This window comes from Nerophis lumbriciformis, linkage group LG23 (genome assembly GCF_033978685.3).
Source record: "Nerophis lumbriciformis linkage group LG23, RoL_Nlum_v2.1, whole genome shotgun sequence".
Classification (NCBI taxonomy): domain Eukaryota; kingdom Metazoa; phylum Chordata; class Actinopteri; order Syngnathiformes; family Syngnathidae; genus Nerophis; species Nerophis lumbriciformis.
This window is the reverse complement of record NC_084570.2, coordinates 733,566-759,882: the sequence shown is the minus strand read 5'-3', so window position 1 is coordinate 759,882 and position 26,317 is coordinate 733,566. Positions and strand designations below refer to the sequence as shown.

Below are 26,317 nucleotides of genomic sequence, written 5' to 3'. Positions count from 1 at the left end.
TGAACGTCACACCCCCTTTCAATCGACATATTTTACAATCAAGTGAAACGCAACAAAAATGCAACAAATGCCAAGGGTACAAAATAAATCCAGTCGAATATATTGTACATACAAATTCACATATGCTCACATACATACATACATACATACATAGGTACTAGAGATGCGCGGATAGGCAAATATTTCATCCGCAACCGCATCACAAAAGTCGTCAACCATCCGCCATCCACCCGAACTAACATTTATTCAAAACCGCACCCGCCCGCACCCGCCCGTTGTTATATATCTAATATAGACGATGCAAGGCATTAGTGAGGTTATAAAGCTTTTGCCTGTTAAAGAAAGGAGACTGATCCAATGCAGCAGAGACATTCAATGTGTGCCACGCTGTCACGGCCCAGACGCACACCAGTGCGCAATCATCTGGGAGCCGCGCTGAGCGCACCTCCAAGCGCGCTCGCGCCACTCAAACTGCTGCAGGCAGCTGCGTTCTATCTTGTTTTAACATCCTGTGGCACTCTTCTGCGATCACGGCGGACGAAACTGCTCATGCTCAGGGTGTTTGTAGAGATTCGGGGTTTTGCACAAATGTGATGCACCATGTTAGATGTCCCGGTTTTGTGACTGTCGTAGACATAAACAGCGTCGCAGCTCTTGCAAATCACGTAGCCAGCATTACTATCATCCTGATTTACAACCTCATAAAAACGAGTCCACGCTGAACTTTTCTGGCCTTTTTTTCCCCTGGTCTTTAGTATTCCCTTTTTTAGTTTGTCGCGTACCACGTTTGCTGCCGGCGTTGCCATCTTCTTCTTTTTTTCTTCTTCTGTTGTGGCGTGCTGCAGGTGCCTGCTCGTTTTTCGTATGTGGGTAACAACATTTAACTATGTATATATATTTCCCAATTGGTTTAACTGCCACCCGCCTGAATCTATTTAAAATCTAATTTTTTTTAATTTCAACCGCCCGACCCGACCCGCGGATAAAATCTTTTTTTTTTATATTTCAACCGCCCGACCCGCGGATAATCCGCGGACTCCGCGGTTGTGTTCGCAAACAGCCCATCTCTAATAGGTACCTACGCTCCCACATACATACACAAATACAGTACATATTTACATACTTAAAGTTCATACATCCACACGCACATTCAATATACAAACATACACATACACATACTGTACATATACACTCACTGTACAAACACATATACACATTCTGTACATATACAAGTACATATACATACGTACACTCATGCACATAATCACGTTTCATCAAACATATATTATTGTTGTTGCCCTAGGGTAAACTGGGTGTAACACATGGCACACTGACAAAGCTTAACCTATTGTTACTATAACAATCTACAAGGTTAAAGTAGGTTGCTTCTCTTTCTCCCCCTCCATTTTTCTGCATTCTTTCGTATCTCAAGTTATCATTACATATATGTATTGTTGCATTTGAACAACTGTATTGTTGATAATAAAGGTAAAGTATTGGTATTGTTTATTAGCAATAGCGCTATTTCTATTGGTATTTGTATTGATCCATTTGTAGTGTAATAATGCTCATTGTCATTTCTGTATTATTTTTTATTTCGCTAACTGCTTATTTGCTATTACTTTTACCATCATATTTGTACATGTCATATTTGCTGATGTTGCTCTATTGTTGTTGTTGTTGTTGTTGTTTTTGTCTCTCTGTCTAATCCCCCTCTTGTCCCCACAATTTCCCCCTCTGTCTTCTTTTTTCTCTCTTTCTATCCCCTCCTGCTCCGGCCCGGCTGCACTAAATGATAATATAAATACATTTAATAAAGTCAAATACAAATAAGGCAACAAGAGAAGTATCCTACACTTCTCTTTTGTAAAGTAAATGTGAACAGCCGACATGGGCATCTACATCAACTATATGATTTGCCTGAGAAGATGGACAGGACAAAAAATTAAAAAAAAATGAAATAAAATTAAAAAAAATAAAATAATAAATAAATAAATCCACCTACAATCTGATATATCTGTCATGACATGGACTATGATGCAGTTTCCTGCGAGGATTGCTTTCCCGAGATGCAAACGAACTGGACTGGACATCGGATGAAGGTAGATACATGATTTAATTATGACTATAAAAAGGTACAAACGAAAAGGCGGAGAACAAACTTGGCGAAGAAACAAAAACTAGCACAAAGGCAAAACTATGGACATGAAACATACAAGCACTTACTGTGACAAGAACTGTGGCATGGACTATGATATCAAAGAGTATCATGGGTAGCGGCGGTAACAGAAGTAATGTCGCCAGGCCGACTGCCTGGCAACTACAAGCTTAAACAATAAAGAGATGATTAATGACAGGTGCGTGAATCCAAACACATGACAGGTGAAACTAATGGTCAGCATGGAAACAAAACCAGGGAGTGAAAAAACAGGAATTAAGTGTCCAAAAACCAAACAGCACATGGCCAAACAAAAACATGATCAAAAGACATGACAATACCACTAAGCTTTAGAACTTTGTTGTGAAAATCTCCTTCCGCGTCTGTGGGAACGCTACGTCTGAGCTGCTGTGACGTAGACTACCATAGTAACTAAATAGATTACCATAGAAACTGGTATATCATCCAAAAGCGCTGATTCCGACCATTGAAATACTTTGTATAGTTCAAGACTTACAGTCATTAGAAAACATGAGTGCACATCATAATGGCAGCTACACTTTCCATCTTAAACATCTACAAAAATTATTTGGGAATGTCTGGCGGGCCAGATTGAAAAGCTTAACGGGCCGCATGCGGACCCCGGGCCTTAATTTGTCCAGGTCTGGTCTAAAGGCTTAGTGGCCACATGCGTGGACAGCATCTTTTAGCTCTTATTTCCAAAATTGTGTACACTACTGAATTGGGGTCTTATGGCCACTTATGTGGACACTTGTACTGCCATCTGGTGGTGACAGAAGAGTATAACTGGAACAGGTGAGGGAAACAAGCGCTCAGGGAGTAAAGCAGGAAGGGGAACAAAAAAATAAGAGCGCGAACAGGAAACAAACACCAAACCAAGGAACCACCACCAGAAGTGATGTGACAGATCGTCACAATTAGATTGTATTCATGTAAGTGCATTTCATAAACTAAAAGACACTACAGAGTGTAAAAAAGTGTATAAAATAGCAAATACAACAGTGCAAAATGAAACCAAAAAGCACCAGCAACAGAATAAATGCAGTTCAAAATGTACACGGAAAAGGCGATTAAAAGATTATAATGTGATGTATTACTAAATATGAACGTTTTTAAGAGTTATGAGTTTAAAACAGTGTGAAAGAGGTGTGTTTTTAAGTTGAAGTATTCCATTAAAATTAAATTTGACTTTTAAATGAATAACAACAACAAAACATAATTGATTAACGTGGACCCCGACTTAAACAAGTTGAAAAACGTATTGGGGTGTTACCATTTAGTGGTCAATTGTACGGAATATGTACTGTACTGTGCAATCTACTAACAAAAGTTGCAATTAATCAATCAATTAATGGCCTATATAATGAATTATACAGTACGGTATGTTCGATAATCAGAAATTGTATTACTTTAAATGAAAAAATGTATTTGCCTCTATACTGTGTGTAATGTACTCAACCGTATTCAGCTGCCTAGCATATCTTGACTAGATTATTTTATAATAGAAAATTATAAAACATAGTAACAATTACTTTCATCTAAGGATGTCCGATAATATCGGGCTGCCCATATTATCGGCCGAAAAATGCTTTAAAATGCAATATCGGAAATTATCGGTATCGGTTTCAAAAAGTAACATTTATGACATTTTAAAAGGCCGCTGTGTACACGGACGTAGGGAGAAGTACAGAGCGCCAATAAACCTTAAAGGCACTGCCTTTGCGTGCCGGCCCAGTCACATAATATCTACGGCTTTACACACACATAAGTGAATGCCTGCATACTTGGTCAACAGCCATACAGGTCACACTGAGGGTGGCCGTATAAACAACTTTAACACTGTTACAAATATGCGCCACACTGTGAACCCACACCAAACAAGAATGACAAACACATTACGGGAGAACATCCGCACCGTAACACAACATAAACACAACGGAACAAATACCCAGAAACCCTTGCAGCACTAACTCTTCCGGGACGCTACATTACACTATCACTATCTCCCCCATACACACCTCAACCCCGCCCCCACCAACCCCGCCCACCTCACCCTCCTAATAGCATGTCCCAAATTCCAAGCTGCTGTTTTGAGGCATGTTAAAAAAAAAATAATGCACTTTGTGACTTCAATAATAAATATGGCCGTGCCATGTTGGCGTTTTTTACCATAACTTGAGTTGATTTATTTTGGAAAACCTTGTCACATTGTTTAATGCATCCAGCGGGGCATCACAACAAAATTAGGCATAATAATGCGTTAATTCCACGACTGTATAAGTCGGTATCGGTTGATATCTGTCAGGACTTGGACTATGGCCTGGTTTGTTCTCCCGTGGTGCAAATGAACATTTGGACCAGACATGGCGTGAAGGTGAAGACATATTTAATTTTACTATAACAAAAAGAACAAACTAAAGGTGCGCACAAGGCGGAAGTACAAACTTGACAAATGAAACCAATACTTGCACGTGGGCAAAAAACTAAGGACATGAACAAAAGTCGCTAACTGTGGCATGAATCGAAAAAACTTACTTGGACAGGGCATGAAGTACGCAGAGGTAAACAGAGTGTGACAGGGGTATGAATCCGGATGTCGCCAGAACGACAAACTGAAAACAATGAACTTAAATACTAGTGACATGATTAGTGAAAACAGGTGCGTGACTCAAAACGTGAAACAGGTGCGTGACGTGACAGGTGAAAACTAATGGGTTGCTATGGTGACAAACAAGAGTGCACAATGAGTCCAAACGTAGAACAGGTGAAACTAATGGGTAACTATGGAAACAAGACAAGGGAGTGAAAAGCCAGAAACTAAAGAGTCCAATAACTAAACAAAACAAAACATGACTAAAACAAAACACGATTACACAGACATGACAATATCGGTATCGGTAATTAAGAGTTGGACAATATCGGAATATCGGATATCGGCAAAAAAGCCATTATCGGACATCTCTACTTTCATCCCATTGATTATTTGAGCGTTGATGTTCCAGGTAATCTTATTTTCAGTGAAGGTATAGGATAGGCAAATATAAGCCTATTCCTTTTCCGGTCATTCTTTTTAATTTCTTTTTGTGTGTAAATGTGTATGACTGTTAAATATGTATAATCTGTGCTGTTAAACTGATCACACAAAATAGTTGATTATATGACCGAAATAAACGTATTTCATTCATTCATTCAGATTTGCTTTAGGGAAGAATATCAAAAATGGTCCCTGCATCTATTTTTTTTCCTTATGCGGGCCTTGGTTTTGATACCCGTACTATAAACTCACCTCAGTATATCTCAGACCTCATCCAAATTTACACTCCTGCGCGCGCTCTGAGGTCCGAGAGCCAGCTCCAGCTTGTGGTGCCCAAGACCAGACTTAAATCCAGGGGAGACTGGGCCTTCTCTGTGGTCGACCCTAAGCTCTGGAACACTCTGCCCCTCCATGTTCAAACTGCTCCCACAGTGGAGTGTTTTAAAGGGGAACATTATCACCAGACCTATGTAAGCGTCAATATATACCTTGATGTTGCAGAAAAAAAGACCATATATTTTTTTAACCGATTTCCGAACTCTAAATTGGTGAATTTTGGCGAATTAAACGCCTTTCTATTATTCGCTCTCACATCGGGAAGCAATCCGCCATTTTCTCAAACACCGAGTCAAATCAGCTCTGTTATTTTCCGTTTTTTCGACTGTTTTCCGTACCTTGGAGACATCATGCCTCGTCGGTGTGTTGTCGGAGGGTGTAACAACACCAACAGGGACGGATTCAAGTTGCACCAGTGGCCCAAAGATGCCAAAGTGGCAAGAAATTGGACGTTTGTTCCGCACACTTTAGCGACGAAAGCTATGCTACGACAGAGATGGCAAGAATGTGTGGATATCCTGCGACACTCAAAGCAGATGCATTTCCAACCATAAAGTCAAAGAAATCTGCCGCCAGACCCCCATTGAATCTGCCGGAGTGTGTGAGCAATTCAGGGACAAAGGACCTCGGTAGCACGGCAAGCAATGGCGGCAGTTTGTTCCCGCAGACGAGCGAGCTAAACCCCCTGGATGTCTTGGCTCACACCGTCCCTTATGCCACCGAAGATGATCAAGAGAAGAATATCGACCTTAGCTTCCCTGGCCTGCTGACATCAACTCCAAAACTGAACAGATCAGCTTTCAGGAAAAGAGCGCGGATGAAGGTATGTCTACAGAATATATTAATTGATGAAAACTGGGCTGTCTGCACTCTCAAAGTGCATGTTGTTGCCAAATGTATTTCATATGCTGTAAACCTAGTTCATAGTTGCTAGTTTCCTTTAAAGCCAAACAAACACATACCAATCGTTGGTTAGAAGGCGATCGCCAAATTCGTCCTCGCTTTCTCCCGTGTCGCTGGCTGTCGTGTCGTTTTCGTGGGTTTCGCTTGCATACGGTTCAAACCGATATGGCTCAATAGCTTCAGTTTCTTCTTCAATTTGGTTTTGGCTACCTGCCTCCACACTACAACCATCCGTTTCAATACATGCGTAATCTGTTGAATCGCTTAAACCGCTGAAATCCGAGTCTGAATCCAAGCTAATGTCGCTATAGCTGTTGGCATCACTGTGTGACGTCACAGGAAAATGGACAGGTGTATATAACGATCAGGCACCTTGAAGCTTTTTTTAGGGATATGCGTGATGGGCAAAATTTTGAAAAAAACTTCGAAAAATAAAATAAGCCACTGGGAACTGATTTTTAATGGTTTTAACCCTTCTGAAATTGTGATAATGTTCCCCTTTAAGTCTCGTCTTAAGACCCACTTTTATTCTTTGGCTTTTAACACTACGTGAGTTGTCCTCTGTGGTTTTTATAATTGTTGATTTCTATTTACTGTTTTAATTGGTTTCACCCTTTAAAATCGTTTGTAATCATATTTATTTTTACATTGTTTTTATATTGGTTTTATATTTATTTATTTTTTGTTTTCATTCAGTCATTGGTGGAGCTAAGGATACTTGTTTTTAATATTGTTGTGCAGCACTTTGGAAACATTTGTGTTGTTTAAATGTGCTATATAAATAAAGTGGATCGGATTGATTGGATAAACGGATGCAACAGAAACTACAGCTTTCATAATCGTATCAAGTGCTTCAAGTTTAACTTCCCACTCTTGAACCAGACGTGACGGACCAGACCAAAGTGTTGTTGCGCCTGGACCGTCTCTCTGACCAGTCTCAACAGATAAGCAGCTCACATTGCAGCCTATTGATCCCTCATTAAGGACGCCGGCCGCGAGTGTTCTCGCTCATTGAATGCGGAAAGGTGAGAGTGAATATGGCGAGTTGAGACTTAGCATCTGATCTGGGGTCTGTGTGTCTGTAAATAATTTGAGCGCTTAATGTGTTTGGCCAAATGCTCGGCAAGCCCGTGTAAACAATAAGCTACTTTAATCACCCACTTTCATCTCCAATCTCCTTCACCCTCCAGCGCATGCTGATGCCGTCTCCATGAGAACTCCCACTCACTGTGATTCAGCCAGCAGTGTTGCCTCATGTTGCTCCCTGAGCAGCACAGGCTCACAAACAACCACAGTGCACCCATCGTTGTCTTTTTTATTTCTTTTAACAAAAACAAACATGTTTTTCAACTTTCTACAGAGCGCGGACAACATGTTTCACTGGTTAACCTTGGGATGTGAAGGACGCCACTCACCTCATCCAGACAGCGTTCATACTGCTCCCGTTGGCTTTCATTCTCCAAGGCCAAGGATGAGTTCCTCTCCTGGTGGGAAAATGTGGTAGGTTCAGACAGTGCTCATATGGTTTATAGCTGTGGTCAAAAGTTTACATACACTTGTCAGGAATATAATGTCATGCACTGCAAAAAGTCAGTGTTCAAAAACAAGAAAAAAAATAAAATGATTAGGGGTATTTTATTTGAACTAAGCAAAATTATCTGCCAATAGAATAAGAAAATTTGGTTTGTCAAGACTTTACAAAACAAGTAAAATTAGCTAAACTCAATGAACCATACTTGCCAACCTTGAGAGGGGGTGGGGGTGATTGTGGTCGGGGTGAGACGGGGGCGTGGTTGGGGGCGTGGCTAAAAGGGGAGGAGTATATTTACAGCTAGAATTCACCAAGTCAAGTATTTCATATATATATATATATATATATATATATATATTATTTTTTTTATTATATATATATATATATATATATATAAAAGAAATACTTGAATTTCAGTGTTCACTTATTTACACATATACACACACATAACACTCATCTACTCATTGTTGAGTTAAGGGTTGAATTGTCCATCCTTGTTCTATTCTCTTGTCACTATTTTTCGAACCGTGCTGAACACCCTCTCTGATGGTGCATTGCTGTGTGGCACGCACAAAAGTGCTTTCATCAAATGCACTAGATGGCAGTATCGTCCTGTTTAAGAGTGACACAACATCGCTGTTTACGGCAGACGAACTGCTTTACGGTATACAAAAAAGTGACTGCTGTTGTTGTGTGTTGTTGCCACGCTGGGAGGACGTTAATGAAACTGCCTAACAATAAACACACATAAGAAACCAAGAACTCGCCCTCCATCATTCTATAATTATAACGTGATTGGGCAGGTACGCTTTTTTATATTGTGGAGGACCTGAGTCCGCCTGAATTTCGGGAGATTTTCGGGAGAAAATTTGTCCCGGGAGGTTTTCGGGAGAGGTGCTGAATTTCGGGAGTCTCCCGGAAAATCCGGGAGGGTTGGCAAGTATGCAATGAACCCAAAAATACCTTAAAATAAGTATATTCTCACTAATAACAAGTGCACTTTTCTTAGTAGAAAAAACAACAACCTTCTTGCTCAATATGTTGAAAAATATTCTTAAATTAAGTAGATGCTAGTGCCATTATCTTAACATAATGATATGCACTCTTGAAACCAGCAAACTTATACTAAAAACTAATTTATTGTTCTTAATGGAAAGGCAACAAGGCAACCGCTTGTTTCTCTCAAGGTCTCCTAGCCGCTCAGGCAAATCATATTGTCTAAAAATGCATTTTTCCATGGATAACATGACATCATCGCGTCAAGTGCGTGCTCTTTCAGTCAATTAGTGCGCATATATACAGCCCGGCCCCTGGCCAAACATTTTTTTATTGTAATTTTGAAGAATTTATCTGAATGTGAATGAACTATTTCTGTTCAAAATTGTTAGAAATGTTAAATGTTTAAATATTAACTGTCAGTTTACTGTACTGTGCCAACTGTACTACTATATGAGTACGTGTTTTCTATTGTTTCATTGAAAATAAAACAGCAAAGTCCATTTGGCTGTCATCTGTTTTAATTATGAGACACAATTGTGTCAAAGTCATGATTTTTTTTTTTTCATGCTTGAAATAAGAAAATATTACTTTAAAAAAGTAGTTTTATACTTGTGAGTGTTGATGACACAGCTTTGCAACAGTTGATATTCTAGTTTCAAGCATGTTTTACTCAATATAGGTCATCAAATCTCAGCAACAAGCTGTAATATCTTACTGAGATCATTTAGGACCAAAACACTTAAAACAAGTAAAACACTCTAACATAAAATCTGCTTAGTGAGGAGAATTATCTTATCATACAGAAAAGAAGCAAATATCACCCTTATTTGAGATATTTCATTTTACTTAGATTTCAGTTTTTGCAGTGTGGCTGTCTTGAGTTTCCAATAATTTCTACAACTCTTGTTTTTTTGTGATAGAGTGATTGGAGCACATACTTGTTGGTCACAAAAAAACATTCATGAAGTTGAAAGTTAAAGTTAAAGTACCAATGATTGTCACACACACACTAGGTGTGGCGAAATTATTCTCTGCATTTGACCCATCACCCTTGATCACCCCCTGGGAGGTGAGGGGAGCAGTGGGCAGCAGCGGTGGCCGCACCCGGGAATCATTTTTGGTGATTTAACCCCCAATTCCAACCCTTGATGCTGAGTGCCAAGCAGGGAGGTAATGGCTCCCATTTTTATAGTCTTTGGTAAGACTCGGTCGGGGTTTTGAACTCACAACCTACCGATCTCAGGGCGGACACTCTAACCACTAGGCCACTGAGTAGGTCTATTTCAACTGTTATTGAGTAATATTCCAGCTTTTATCATAATATTGCAAAAATGTTCAGTTTTTCTTGTAAAATAAAATCGACTTTTGTTGAATAAGATTACGACTTTTATTGTAAAACTGCCAAAATTATAAGTTTTTCTTGTGAAATTGCGACCTTTTTCTTGTGAAATTCCAACTCATGTATGTTTATATAATTAATGTTGTAAATACTACTGTTAATATATCTAGAAAGGGTGGTTCTAAAGAGGTGGGCATTTTTTCCCAGGCCTCAAGAAGGTAACAAATACAAGTGTGTGTGTGTGTGTGTGTGCGTGTGTGTGTGTGTGTGTGTGTGGTACACAGAACATCAGTTTCCACACTTCTATTAGCCCCGGGTCCAGTGGACCCGGACATCTTATTTGTAATAGAAATGTGTAGGGGGGGTGTATGGTGTGTGGTCATTAAATACCGTAATTTTCGGAGTATAAGTCGCTCCGGAGTATAAGTCGCACCGGCCGAAAATGCATAATAAAGAAGGAAAAAAAACAATTTATTATGGGTCTACTGAAAATGTGAGCAAATGTGCTGGGTCAAAAGTATACATACAGCAATGTTAATATTTGCTTACATGTCCCTTGGCAAGTTTACCTGCAATAAGGCACTTTTGGTAGCCATCCACAAGCTTCTGCTTGAACTTTTGACCACTCGTCTTGACAGTTCAGCTGAATGTGTTCGTTTTCTGACATGGACTTGTTTCTTCAGCATTGTCCACACGTTTAAGTCAGGACTTTGGGAAGGCCATTCTAAAACCTTAATTCCAGCCTGATTTAGCCATTCTTTTACCACATTTGACGTGTGTTTGGGGTCATTGTCCTGTTGGAACACCCAACTGCGCCCAAGACCCAACCTCCAGGCTGATGATTATAGCTTGTCCTGAAGAATTTGAGGATAATTGTCCCATTTACTCTCTGTAAAGCACCAGTTCCATTGGCAGCAAAACAGGCCCAGAGGATAATACTACCACCCCCATGCTTGGTGGTAGGCCTGGTGTTCCTGGGATTAAAGGCCTCACCTTTTCACCTCCAAACATATTGCTGGGTATTGTGGCCAAAGAGCTCAATTTTTTGTTTCATCTGACCACAGAACATTCCTCCAGAAGGTCTTATCTTTGTCCATGTGATGTCAGATCATACTTGCCAACCCTCCCGAATTTTCCGGGAGACTCCCGAAATTCAGCGCCTCACCCGAAAACCTCCCGGGACAAACATTCTCCCGAAAACCTCCTGATTTTCAGCCGGAGCTGGAGGCCACGCCCCCTCCAGGTCCTTGCGGACCTGAGTGAGGACAGCCTTTTTTCAAGACGGGAGGACAACAGGGTGACAAGAACTAAATCATCCAGACTAGAGATAAATTGTATTATTATGTTTATCTTACCTAAAAATAAATATATTTATTAATTAAACAAATAAAAAATAACTAAATGTTTACTCTATTTTGCTAAAAACATCAAAATTAATTGTATTTTTATTTGTATTTTTTCTGACTCCTTATTACATCCAGCCATAGAATTATACATTAAAATGAACATATTTGAAATAGTTAATTTTAAATTATCACAATAATTCTTTAAAAAGGGGAACCGGAGGGTGTGTTCTAACTATCGTGGGATCACACTCCTCAGCCTTCCCGGTAAGGTCTATTCAGGTGTACTGGAGAGGAGGCTACGCCGGATAGTCCAACCTCGGATTCAGGAGGAACAGTGTGGTTTTCGTCCTGGTCGTGGAACTGTGGACCAGCTCTATACTCTCGGCAGGGTCCTTGAGGGTGCATGGGAGTTTGCCCAACCAGTCTACATGTGCTTTGTGGACTTAGAGAAGGCATTCGACCGTGTACCCCGGGAAGTCCTGTGGGGAGTGCTCAGAGAGTACGGGGTTTCGGACTGTCTGATTGTGGCGGTCCGCTCCCTGTATGATCAGTGCCAGAGTTTGGTCCGCATTGCCGGCAGTAAGTCGGACACGTTTCCAGTGAGGGTTGGACTCCGCCAAGGCTGCCCTTTGTCACCGATTCTGTTCATAACTTTTATGGACAGAATTTCTAGGCGCAGTCAAGGCGTTGAGGGGATCCGGTTTGGTGGCTGCAGGATTAGGTCTCTGCTTTTTGCAGATGATGTGGTCCTGATGGCTTCATCTGGCCAGGATCTTCAGCTCTCACTGGATCGGTTCGCAGCCGAGTGTGAAGCGACTGGGATGAGAATCGGCACCTCCAAGTCCAAGTCCATGGTTCTCGCCCGGAAAAGGGTGGAGTGCCATCTCCGGGTTGGGGAGGAGATCTTGCCCCAAGTGGAGGAGTTCAAGTACCTCGGAGTCTTGTTCACGAGTGAGGGAAGTGTGGATTGTGAGATCGACAGGCGGATCGGTGCGGCGTCTTCAGTAATGCGGATGCTGTATCGATCCGTTGTGGTGAAGAAGGAGCTGAGCCGGAAGGCAAAGCTCTCAATTTACCGGTCGATCTACGTTCCCATCCTCACCTATGGTCATGAGCTTTGGGTTATGACCGAAAGGACAAGATCACGGGTACAAGCGGCCAAAATGAGTTTCCTCCGCCGGGTGGCGGGGCTCTCCCTTAGAGATAGGGTGAGAGGCTCTGTCATCCGGGGGGAGCTCAAAGTAAAGCTGCTGCTCCTCCACATGGAGAGGAGCCAGATGAGGTGGTTCGGGCATCTGGTCAGGATGCCACCCGAGCGCCTCCCTAAGGAGGTGTTTAGGGCACGTCCGACCGGTAGGAGGCCACGAGGAAGACCCAGGACACGTTGGGAAGACTATGTCTCCCGGCTGGCCTGGGAACGCCTCGGGGTTCCACAGGAAGAGCTGGACGAAGTGGCTGGGGAGAGGGAAGTCTGGGCTTCCCTGCTTAGGCTGCTGCCCCCGCGACCAGACCTCGGATAAGCGGAAGAAGATGGATGGATGGATGGATAATAATTCATTTAAAATGACCTATTTAATTATTGAAATAATTGTTTGTTTTCAACAACTTTAGCATTTTATTCATTACATTTTGAAGCGCTCAGAAGCCAAGTTATGTTATATTCCTTAAGATTTATTTATGCAAGTTTGAAGTATCAATTATCTAAACACAGTTTTGTTTGCATATTTTCAGGATATATATATATACTGTATATATATGAAATACTTGACTTGGTGAATTCTAGCTGTCAATATATTCCTCCCCTCTTAACCATGCCCCGCCCCACCCCCGGCCACGCCCCCCACCTCCCGAAATCGGAGGTCTCAAGGTTGGCAAGTATGTGTCAGATGAAACAAAAATTAAGCTGTTTGGCCACAATACCCAGCATTATGTTTGGAGAAGTGGTCAAAAATTCAAGCAGAAACTTGTGGATGGCTACCAAAAGCGCTTTATTGCAGGTAAACTTGCCAAGGGACATGTAAGCAAATATTAACATTGCTGTATGTATACTTGGTCACATTTTCAGTAGACCCATAATAAATTCATAAAAGAACCAAAGTTTTTTGTGACCAACAAGTATGTGCTCCAATCACTCTATCACAAAAAAATAAGAGTATTAGAAATGATTGTAAACTCAAGACAGCCATGACATGATGTTCTTTACAAGTGTATGTCAACTCTTGACCACGGCCGTACATGTGATGCAACACAGTGAAGGAGGTGAACACAGCAATGAAAGGTCAACGTCGAGGCAGCGCGGCCGATAAAACTCTCCGAGGTACTACAGAGGAAAAGGTCAAGGGAACGCGAGTCATGATGTTGAACTTTGGGGTTCAGATCTAATAAGAATATCTCCTCCAATTGACGAGGGACCAGTCAGAGCACTATTGATCTCTGGGGGTTTTCAATTTGTCAGAGGCCGGCAGCGTGTTAGGAGCTGTCAGCCGGCCGGGCGCCGCTCACCCTCTGCCCTTTAGGAGGAGCTCGCCATCCCTCATTGGGAACGCTGTAGAGAGCGTAATTATAGCCCCAAAGATTCCGAGAGAAGAGGATAATTAAATCCCTAAAGCTTAGGAGATGAGCACAAATGTAACAAGGAACAAGTGATTCTCTCAAGAAGCACTTTAAGCACCTCTTGTAGCAGAGGCTCACAAACAAGTGGCTCAGGTAGTAGAGCGGCTGGGCAAACAACTCGAGGGTTCCGGGTTCGTATCCACCATCCTTACCATGGCCGTTGTGTTCCTGGTAGTGTTGTCCCGATATTTTGGTACCGGGTACCAAAATGGGTTTCAGAGGCGGTATAGTACCGTAAATGATTCATTAGTATCGCGGTACTATACTGTACAACCCCTAGGCTTGGCATCTTGCTGAAATAAGCAGGGGCGTCCATGATAATGTTGCTTGGATGGCAACATATGTTGCTCCAAAACCTGTATGTACCTATCAGCATTAATGGCGCCTTCACAGATGTGTAAGTTACCCATGCATTGGGAACTAATACACCCCCATACCATCACAGATGCTGCCTTTTAGACTTTCAGATTGTTCTTATCCTCTTTGTTCCGGAAAGACACGACGTCCACAGATTCCAAAAACAATTTGAAATGTGGATTTGTCAGACCACAGAACATGTTGAAGAGGTTCATTTAGCCTACTATTGTGTATTTATAAATGGTTGATTTATATAGGCTAGTAAGGTAAAGTTTTCCGGCTATCTTGCTTCTGCAGCCTTCATCAGAGGTGCAAAAGCAAGATAGCCGAAACTTGTCAGGTACAAAACTTTACCTTACTAGCCTATATAAATCAACCATTTATAAAGACCACAGAACACTTTTCCACTTTGCATCAGTCCATCTTAGACGAGCTCGGGCCCAGCGAAACCGGCGGCGTTTCTGGGTGTTGTTGAGAAATGGCTTTCGCTTTCCATAGTAGAGTTTTAACTTGCACTTACAGATGTAGCTACGAACCGTAGTTACTGACAGGTTTTCTGAAGTGTTCCTGAGCCCATGTGGTGATATCCTTTACACACTGATGTGGCTTTTTGATGCAGTACCGCCTGAGAGATCGAAGGTCCGTAATATCATCGCTTCTGTGCAGTGATTTCTCCAGATTCTCTGAACTTTTTGATGATATTACGGACTGTAGAAGGCGAAATCCCTAAATTCCTTGCAATAGCTTGTTGAGAAATGTTGTTCTTAAACAATTTGCTCAGGGATTTGTTGACAAAGTGGTGACCCTCGCCCCATTCTTGTTTGTGAATGACTGAGCATTTCATGGAAGCTGCTTTTATACCCAATCATGGCACCCACCTGTTCCCAATTAGCCCGTTCACCTGTGGGATGTTCCAAATAAGTGTTTGATGAGCATTCCTCAACTTTCTCACTCTTTTTTGCCACTTGTGCCAGATTTTTTGAAACATGTTGCAGGCATCAAATTACAAATGAGCTAATATTTGCAAAAAATAACAAAGTTTACCAGTTCGAACGTTAAATATCTTGTCTTTACAGTCTGTTCAATTGAATATAAGTTGAAAAGGATTTGCAATTTATTGTATTCTGTTTTTATTTACTATTTACACAACGTGCCAACTTCACTGGTTTTGGGTGTTGTAGATCGGTGGCCCATTCATCGGCACATTCCTCGATTAAAAAACAGGACATAGAGTTCATTCAGTTACTTACACCTAGGAAAGAAACTCGTACGTAGACCGAGGACCTACTGAATTAATTTACGGCAAATAATGTGACTTTGTTCTATTGTACAAAAGGTTATGGGATCATTGTTGGTGCTTTCTGACCTACAACAATAAAAATTAAAGCTGCAAGCAGCGATGGACAGGATCGACTTTGACGGCACATAAAATCAAAACCGGAGCAGTAATTAAAACTCTTTCTTGAAGTTTTAATCAGAAGGGTTCAATCTCTCTCCTGTGCTAGTTTGAAGCCGACACGACAAACGCGCTCAGAGGAGATAATGTTTGAAAAAAGGTGACCGGTTTTTACAAAACTTTTGTTTTGAAGGAGGAATTGCAAACTTCGTATTGATTTTTGCTGAGTGTTGTTACTATACGAAATGTAGGTCTAAGTGAGACCTACATAGAGGTTTCATGTCTCTAAGACATTCCTACTGGAAGTTACAGGCAGTTTTGTCTGAGTTTTCTTCCTAGGGGGCGCTAGAGCGCAATTTTGAGTTTTGGGGTTGGGTTTTTTATTAGATCGTAATTTTTGCCAGTCCTGATGTGTGTCCAGTTTGGTGAGTTTTGAAGCATGTTAAGAGGGTCAAATTACAGCTCAAAGAGGCAAAAGTGACTGTTTTTACAAAATGTTTGTTTTGAAGGGGGAATTGACAACTTTCTGTTGATTTTTGCTGAAGGATGTTAGTGTACGAAATCTAGGTCTAAGTCAGACCTACATAGAGGTTTTTGTTTCATGTCTCTACGACATTCCTACCGGAAGTTACAAGCAGTTTTGTCTGTGTTTTTTCCTAGGGGGCGCTAGAGCGCAATTTTGAGTTTTGGTTTTTTTTTGGGTTTTTTTTATTAGATGGCAATTGTTGCCAGTCCTGATGTGTGTGTCAAATATGGTGAGTTTTGAAGCATGTTAAGGGGGTCAAATTACAGCTCAAAGAGGCGGCAGATTAATAATAATAAAGAATAAAACGTACAAAATATAATAGGGTCCTCTGTCCCAAAGGGACATTGCGGTCCCTAAAAAGTTCCCAGAGGATGGAGCAGGTTCAGCTATAGTCAATGGAGGGGTTGGCTGCAGATGCAAGAGATGTAAAGCACCTTGCTCCAGCAGGGCGTCCATCACGTGGCGTAGCGTGACGGGACAAAATGTCAGTCTCAAAGAGCAACAGGAAATGACCCTCTGCTGAATAATTATCTCCAGAGTAGTGTTGTCCCGATACAAATATATTGGTACCGGTACCAACATGTATTTTTTATTATTTTCTAAATAAAGGGGACCACAAAAAATTTCATTATTTGCTTTATTCTAACAAAAAATCTTAGGGTACATTAAACATATGTTTCTTATTGCAAGTTTGTCCTTAAATATAATAGAGAACATACAAGACAACTTGTCTTTTAGTAGTAAGTAAACAAACAAAGGCTCTTAATTTAGCTGCTGACATATGCAGTAACATATTGTGTCATTTATCATTCTGTCATTTTGTCAACATTATTAAGGACAAGTGGTAAAAAATGAATTATTAATCTACTTGCTCATTTACTGTTAATATCTGTTTACTTTCTGTTTCAATATGTCCTATCTATGGCACGGTTTGGTTGCAGCTTGCTGCGAGGTTTGTTCTCCCAGGATTTTTCTGTCTGATAAGATAATTCTTCTCACCAAGCAGATTTTATGTTAGAGTGTTTTACTCGTTTTAAGTGTTTTGGTCCTAAATGATCTCAGTAAGATATTACAGCTTGTTGCTGAGATTTGATGACCTATATTGAGTAAAACATGCTTGAAACTAGAATATCAACTGTTGCAAAGCTGTGTCATCAACACTCACAAGTATAAAACTACTTTTTTAAAGTAATCATTTCTTATTTCAAGCATGAAAAAAAAAAAATCATGATGCCGAGCGCATATCATTATGTCAAGATAATGGCACTAGCATTTACTTCATTTAAGAATATTTTTCAACATATTGAGCAAAAAGCTCAAAAAAAAAAAATCTACCAAGAAAAGTGCACTTGTTATCAGTGAGAATATACTTATTTTAAGGTATTTTGGGTTTCATTGAGGTTAGATAATTGTACTTGTTTTGGAAAGTCTTGACAAGCCGAATTTTCTTGTTCTATTGGCAGATAATTTTGCTTAGTTCAAATAAAATACCCCTTATTTTTGTATTTTTTGTTTTTGTTTTTGAACACTGACTTTTTGCAATGTATATATATATATATATATATATATATATATATATATATATATATATATATATATATATATATATATATATATATATATATAATATATGTATGTGTGGGAAAAAAAATCACAAGACTACTTCATCTCTACAGGCCTGTTTCATGAGGGGTTCCCTCAATCATCAGAAAAAATCTCCTGATGATTGAGGGAACCCCTCATGAAACAGGCCTGTAGAGATGAAGTAGTCTTGTGATTTTTTTTCCCACACATACATATATTGCGCTCTACTACGGTATCGAGCACTATTTTTTGGATAACCTTATTAAGACATATATATATATATATATATATATATATAATATGTATGTATAAGAAATACTTGAATTTCAGTGAATTCTAGCTATATATATTTTTATTCACTGGCTTTTAACCCAGCATGAGACTTTAAACTGTTTTTAGCTTTTAACTTTTTTAACTGTTTTTAACTTTTAAACTGTTTTTTATCTAACAAAGTGTTCTTAGGGTAATTTATTTTTGCTTTTTCAATTTGTATTTTTATTTCTCTTTTAAATGTTATTTTTTAGTCTGTCCTTTGCCTCTATTTCTTTGTGGTGTACAGCCCTTTGTTTTTCAACTATGCTTGTTTTTAAAGGGCTTTATGAATAAAGTTGGTATGGTATGGTATGGTATGATATGGTATACATATACTCCCCCCCCCCCAATCTCCCGAACTCTGAGGTCTCAACTTTGGCAAGTATGATTATGATTCATTAGTATCGCGGTACTAAACTAATACCGGTATACCGTCCAACCCTACTCCGGAGTATAATGTGTGTGTGAATCGGTACGCAGGTAGAGAAGTATACCTCCAGGTTCTTGAGGCGTTCCAACAAGAGCTTGGTTCTGTCATCATCCGCATCTGCTTGGCTGACGTCGGCGTGCAGCGGCATCGCGGATCCCTGCCCGGTCTGAGTCGCCGGCAGGGGGCTGGTCTTTTCTGGGCAGTCGTGCAGCCTGTGCATTTCCTCGGAGAGTTTCTCCTGAGGCGCAGGAATGAAAAAAAAGACCAGGTTAGAGGCGCTGGGAGACGAGGGGGGGGGGATTTGGCAGGGAGATGCCACAGCAGATGGGGTACGAATGGAACAAAAAAATCAAAAAATCGCAGAAGTCGCAGAAGAAAGAGAAAGTGAAAGACAAGATGAAAGCCGGGGGAGGGGATGGAATGGGCAGATGGGCCGACGGGGAGGCAGCGTCAACTAAACATCCCATAATCCCTAATCATGTATCTCTTGTTTTCCAAATTACTGCAGCGACCTTGATGGCGCTCTCGCTCGGCCCTCCTGCGTTTGTCTGCCAGCCCTCTTTGATGGAGACCGAGGTCTTCCTGGCATCTCATTAACGACTCTTCTAATTGGGAAGGCTGAGGTTGGCACAGAACACACGAGGAGATGGGAAATCTGCAAAGTGTAAATCTAAAATACTCTAAAACTGCTCAGGAGAACCAAACATGTTTGCTGGTGTAATTAGTTTTTGGAATGACACTGACTCGCATTTTGAATTGCTATCAATATCATGATCTATGGTCTGGTTGATGTTTTTGTTATTTTTTGTTAGTTTTGGACTCTTTTAGTTCCTGTTTGCGCTCCCTTGTTTGTTTAATTACCATCCATCCATCCATCCATCCATCTTCTTCCGCTTATCCGATGTCGGGTCGCAGGGGCTACAGCCTAAGCAGGGAAGCCCAGACTTTCCTCTCCCCAGCCACTTCGTCCAGCTCTTCCCGGGGGATCCCGAGGAGTTCCCAGGCCAGCCGGGAGACAGAGTCTTCCCAACGTGTCCTGGGTCTTCCCCGTGGACGTGCCCTAATCACCTCCCTAGGGAGGCGTTCCGGTGGCATCCTGACCAGATGCCTGAACCACCTCTCACCCTATCTCAATCAATCAATCAATGTTTATTTATATAGCCCTAAATCACAAGTGTCTCAAAGGGCTGCACAAGCCACAACGACATCCTCAGTACAAAGCCCACATACGGGCAAGGAAAAACTCACCCCAGTGGGACGTCGATGTGAATGACTATGAGAAACCTTGGAGAGGACCGCATATGTGGGTAACCCCCCCCCTCTAGGGGAGACCGAAAGCAATGGATGTCGAGTGGGTCTGACATAATATTGTGAGAGTCCAGTCCATAGTGGATCCAACATAATAGTAAGAGTCCAGTCCATAGTGGGGCCAGCAGGACACCATCCCGAGCGGAGACGGGTCAGCAGCGTAGAGATGTCTAAGGGAGAGCCCCGCCACCCGGCGGAGGAAACTCATTTGGGCCGCTTGTACCCGTGATCTTGTCCTTTTGGTCATAACCCAAAGCTCATGACCATAGGTGAGGATGGCAACATAGATCGACCGGTAAATTGAGAGCTTTGCCTTCCGGCTCAGCTCCTTCTTCACCACAACGGATCGATACAGCGTCCGCATTAATGAAGCCGCCGCACCGATCCGCCTGTCGATCTCATGATCCACTCTTCTCTCACTCGTGAACAAGACTCCTAAGTACTTGAACTCCTCCACTTGGGGCAGGGTGTCCTCCCCAACCCGGAGATGGCATTCCACCCTTTTCCGGGAGAGAACCATAAACTCGGACTTGGAGGTACTGATTCTCAACCCAGTCGCTTCACACTCGGCTGTGAACCGATCCAGTGAGAGCTGAAGATCCTGGCCAGATGAAGCCATCAGGACCACATCATCTGCAAAAAGCAGAGACCTAATCCTGCAGCCACCAAACCGGATCCCCTCAACGCCTTGACTGCGCCTAGAAATTCTGTCCATAAAAGTTATGAACAGAATGGGTGACAAAGGGCAGCCTTGGCAGAGTCCAACCCTCACTGGAAACGTGTCTGACTTACTGCCGGCAATGCGGACCAAGCTCTGACACTGATCGTACAGGGACCGGACCGCCACAATCAGACAGTCCGATACCCCATACTCTCTGAGCACTCTACACAGGATTTCCAGAGGGACACCGTCGAATGCCTTCTCCAAGTCCACAAAGCACATGTAGACTGGTTGGGCAAACTCCCATGCACCCTCAAGGACCCTGCCGAGAGTATAGAGCTGGTCCACAGTTCCACGACCATGTTCAGTTACCATGGCGACTTATTAGTTTCACCTGCCTCTGGTGTTCGGGACACGCACCTGCTCTAATCAAGAAGACCATTAATTAAGCCTGTCTTTGCCAGTCAGTCATCCTGGCGTCATTGCTTAGTTCATGCTGCTCGTTCCATGTCTGATTCCACAGTCGTGCTAGTTGCTCAATGCCATAGTTCGGTTAGTTGTTTTCATGTCTATAGTTTCATGTTTCATGTCCTAAGTTTTTTGCCTTAGCTTCCGCTTGCCTTCGGGTTGTTTTCTGTTTTTTTGTACTTCGTTGAGTGTTAGTTGAATAATTAAATATGTTCCTACCTTCACGCCTTGTCCGGAATAGTCCGATTGCTTCCCGGGAGAACAAAACCTCGCAGTATGCTGCGACCCCCCGCTATGACAATCAAAACTAATAATAGAATGTTCTGGACAGAATTTAGGCTATCGGCACTCGAGAATGCAACAACCAGCCAAACCTCGGTTTTTGCACGGTTTTGGATGGTCATTTTCACTGGAATTATGCCTCGGTTTTCGTTTGCTACCATGGTAAATGGGTTATACTTGTATAGCGCTTTTCTACCTTCAAGGTACTCAAAGCGCTTTGACACTATTTCCACATTCACCCATTCACACACACATTCACACACTGATGGAGGGAGCTGCCATGCAAGGCCCTAACTACGATCCATCAGGAGCAAGGGTGAAGTGTCTTGCTCAAGGACACAACGGACGTGAAGAGGTTGGTAGAAGGCGGGGATCGAACCAGGAACCCTCAGGTTGCTGGCACGGCCACTCTCCAACTGCGCCACGCCGCCATAAACTTCCACGTAATTGAGCGCCCAAAAACAATCAGTCTCTGCTTTTATTTGTGTAATTATAACAATTAGCCACCATGGGGCCAAATAAGTTAAAGTTAAAGTACCAATGATAGTCACACACACACTAGGTGTGGTGAAATGTGTCCTCTGCATTTGACCCATCCCCTTGATCCACCCCCTGGGAGGTGAGGGGAGCAGTGAGCAGCAGCGGTGGCCGCGCCCGGGAATCATTTTTGGTGATTTAACCCCCAATTCCAACCCTTGATGCTGAGTGCCAAGCAGGGAGGTAATGGCTCCCATTTTTATAGTCTTTGGTATGACTCGGCCGGGGTTTGAACTCACGACCTACCGATCTCAGGGCGGACACTCTAACCACTAGGCCACTGAGTAAGTTAAAATAAAAACAATAAAAATACTAGTACCAGCACTGTGAAAGTGAGAAACTTACAATATGTTCCCCTAGTGCCCAAATAACTCTAAATTAAGTCTGTGTTACTTAGAATATGTTCCCCTAGTGTCCAAATAACTCTAAATTAAGTCGTTGTCACTTAGAATATGTTCCCCTAGTGTCCAAATAACTCTAAATGAAGTCTGTGTTACTTAGAATATGTTCCCCTAGTGTCCAAATAACTCTAAATTAAGTCTGTGTTACTTAGAATACATTCCCCTAGTGTCCATATTACTTTAAATTATGACTTTGTTACTTAGAATATGTTCCCCTCGTGTCCAACTAACTCTAAATTAAGTCGTTGTCACTTAGAATATGTTCCCCTAGTGTCCATATTACTCTAAATGAAGACTTTGTTGCTTAGAATATGTTCCCCTAGTGTCCAAATAACTCTAAATTAAGTCTGTGTTACTTAGAAAATGTCCCCCTGGTGTCCAAATAACTCAGAATTAAGTCGTTGTTACTTACAATATGTTCCCCTAGTGTCCAAATAACTCAAAATGAAGTCTTTGTTTTTTAGAATATGTTCCCCTAGTGTCCAAATAACTCTAAACTTAGTCTGTGCTACTTAGAATATGTTCCCCTAGTGTCCATATTACTCTAAATGAAGACTTTGTTACTTAGAATATGTTCCCCTCGTGTCTAAATAACTCAAAATTAAGTCTGTGTTACTTAGAATATGTTCGCTTAGTGTCCAAATAACTCTAAATTAAGTCTGTGTTACTTAGAATATGTTCCCCTAGTGTCCAAATAACTCTAAATTAAGTCTGTGTTACTTAGAATATGTTACCCTAGTGTCCAAATAACTGTAAATGAAGACTTTGTTACTTAGAACATATTCCCCTCGTGTCCAAATAACTCCAAATTAAGTCTGTGTTACTTAGAATATGTTCCCCTAGTGTCCATATTACTCTAAATGAAGACTTTGTTAGTTAGAATATGTTCCCCTAGTGTCCAAATAACTCTAAATTAAGTCTTTGTTACTTAGAATATGTTCCCCTAGTGTCCATATTACTCTAAATGAAGACTTTGTTACTTAGAATATGTTCCCCTCGTGTCTAAATAACTCAAAATTAAGTCTGTGTTACTTAGAATATGTTCGCTTAGTGTCCAAATAACTCTAAATTAAGTCTGTGTTACTTAGAATATGTTCCCCTAGTGTCCAAATAACTCTAAATTAAGTCTGTGTTACTTAGAATATGTTACCCTAGTGTCCAAATAACTGTAAATGAAGACTTTGTTACTTAGAACATATTCCCCTCGTGTCCAAATAACTCCAAATTAAGTCTGTGTTACTTAGAATATGTTCCCCTAGTGTCCATATTACTCTAAATGAAGACTTTGTTAGTTAGAATATGTTCCCCTAGTGTCCAAATAACTCTAAATTAAGTCTTTGTTACTTAGAATATGTTCCCCTAGTGTCCATATTACTCTAAATGAAGACTTTGTTACTTAGAATATGTTCCCCTCGTGTCTAAATAACTCAAAATTAAGTCTGTGTTACTTAGAATATGTTCGCTTAGTGTCCAAATAACTCTAAATTAAGTCTGTGTTACTTAGAATATGTTCCCCTAGTGTCCAAATAACTCTAAATTAAGTCTGTGTTACTTAGAATATGTTACCCTAGTGTCCAAATAACTGTAAATGAAGACTTTGTTACTTAGAACATATTCCCCTCGTGTCCAAATAACTCCAAATTAAGTCTGTGTTACTTAGAATATGTTCCCCTAGTGTCCATATTACTCTAAATGAAGACTTTGTTAGTTAGAATATGTTCCCCTAGTGTCCAAATAACTCTAAATTAAGTCTTTGTTACTTAGAATATGTTCCCCTAGTATCCAAATAACTCTAAATTAAGTCTGTGTTACTTAGAATATGTTCCCCATACTAAAGTGTTACCAATATTTCTTATCCAAACGTTTCTAAAAGGTATGTTACATGTTAAGTGTATGGCCGTGCGCGACCCGAGGGTCCCTGGTTCAATCCCCACCTAGTACCAACCTCGTCATGTCCGTTGTGTCCTGAGCAAGACACTTCACCCTTGCTCCTGATGGGTGCTGGTTAGCGCCTTGCATGGAAGCTCCCTCCATCAGTGTGTGAATGTGTGTGTGAATGGGTAAATGTGGAAGTAGTGTCAAAGCGCTTTGAGTACCTTGAAGGTAGAAAAGCGCTATACAAGTACAACCCATTTATCATTTATTTATTTAAGTGTAACATACATTGGGGCAGTATAGCTCAGTTGGTAGAGTGGCCGTGCCAGCGACTTGAGGGTTCCAGGTTCGATCCCCGCTTCTGCTAACCTAGTCACTGCCGTCGTGTCCTTGGGCAAGACACTTTACCCACCTGCTCCCAGTGCCACACACACTGGTTTAAAAAAAAAAAATGTAACTTAGATATTGGGTTCCACAATGTAAAGCGCTTTGAGTCACTAGAGAAGAGCGCTATATAAATATAATTCACTTCACAAGTGTTTTTTAATAATAATAGTAATAATAATAGAGCACTTGCTACACTGTAGTAAAAAAATAAAAATAAAAAGCTAATAAAAAAATAAAAAATAAAATAAAAACTAGAACAGCCAAATAGCTAGAACTAGTATGCATATATCTAAAAAAAGGCTTTTTTTTTTTTTTTTTTTTTAAAGAAGGGGTTTTAAGCCTTTTTTAAAAGCATCCACAGTCTGTGGTGCCCTCAGGTGGTCAGGGAGAGCGTTCCACAGACTGGGAGAGCGTTCCACAGACTGGGAGCGGCGGGGTACGCACCTATTTAACTGATTTCAATTATTCAAATGGGAGATGTTGATCTGAGATCCAAGTATTTTAAGTTAAGAGCTTTTTCACAGAACTATCTAAGCTTGTAAGTTGTGGTACGACTGTACATTTGGTTTTTTTTTGTTGTCTTTAGAAGTGAGTGCAACAGTCTGATTGCTCTTGTTTTTAACTACGGATCGAATTTCCTTTATAAATATTGGGTTTTCCATCTTTTACGAGTCCGTCTAAAAAAATGGTGTTCGAGCGGCTTTGCTTTATTGTGTTGGGCTCCGGTGTGCTTGTTTGCAATTTGCCCCGAGAAGGCTGCTCATCAGGCGGCGTTAAAAAGGCCCCCGTAATGGCGTCCGCAGAGAGAGGGGCGGGAACCTTGTCCCCGGCGCTGCCCTTTCCAGTTATTGAGTTTGTCTGCTGAATGCACAGAAAGTGCTTGCGTAAGACCGTCCGGCTGGGGAAATGGCCTACTAACCCTCCGTGTTTGCTCTTTTTCCACAAAGTCCACAGGAGCTTCGGCGCAGAAGTTAGGACGTTTAAAGCCAACTTTGACATCAACTCCTCATCCTCTTTGTTATTACATTTTCATCTTTCTGCTTCCATGTGAAGTAAAGCATGTTGTTAATCATTTCTTGTGTATGTTCAGGTGTCAGAACCATTTCACATATATCTCATGGGACTTTTTTTTTTTATATATATAATAAAGCTTTTGCACCTCAGGCCAGACTATCCGTCAAACATGCTGCTAATCCTCAATGGAGCGCATTAGCAGTGACATTTAGCCACATGCAACCTCTTTTTTTTTCCCTGCCCTTGTTTTATTTGTACTCATCACTCATTTCTTGTTTTTTTTTTTTGTCGCCACACTGCAAAAACCATACTTGCCAACCCTCCCAAATTTTCCGGGAGACTCCTGAAATTCAGCGCCTCTCCCGAAAACCTCCCGGGACAAATATTCTCCCGAAAATCTCCCGATTTTCAGCCGGAGCTGGAGGCCACGCCCCCTCCAGCTCCATGCGGACCTGAGTGAGGACAGCCTTTTTTCATGACGGGAGGACAACAGGGTGAC

General features: G+C 41.3%; 1 protein-coding gene across 5 annotated transcripts in view; it reads right to left on the bottom strand.

Moving 5' to 3' along the window:
* Positions 1 to 26,317, bottom strand: part of LOC133622527 (nck-associated protein 5-like) — a 298,294-nt gene that overhangs the window by 51,939 nt on the left and 220,038 nt on the right. For all 5 annotated transcript variants that reach the window (XM_061985349.1, XM_061985347.1, XM_061985348.1 and 2 more), the window contains 2 exons: positions 18,950 to 19,123; positions 7,868 to 7,936 (listed from right to left, as the gene is read on the bottom strand). In XM_061985349.1, coding sequence (XP_061841333.1) covers positions 7,868 to 7,936; positions 18,950 to 19,123 — 243 coding nt within the window. The remainder of the gene's footprint in view (positions 1 to 7,867; positions 7,937 to 18,949; positions 19,124 to 26,317) is intronic.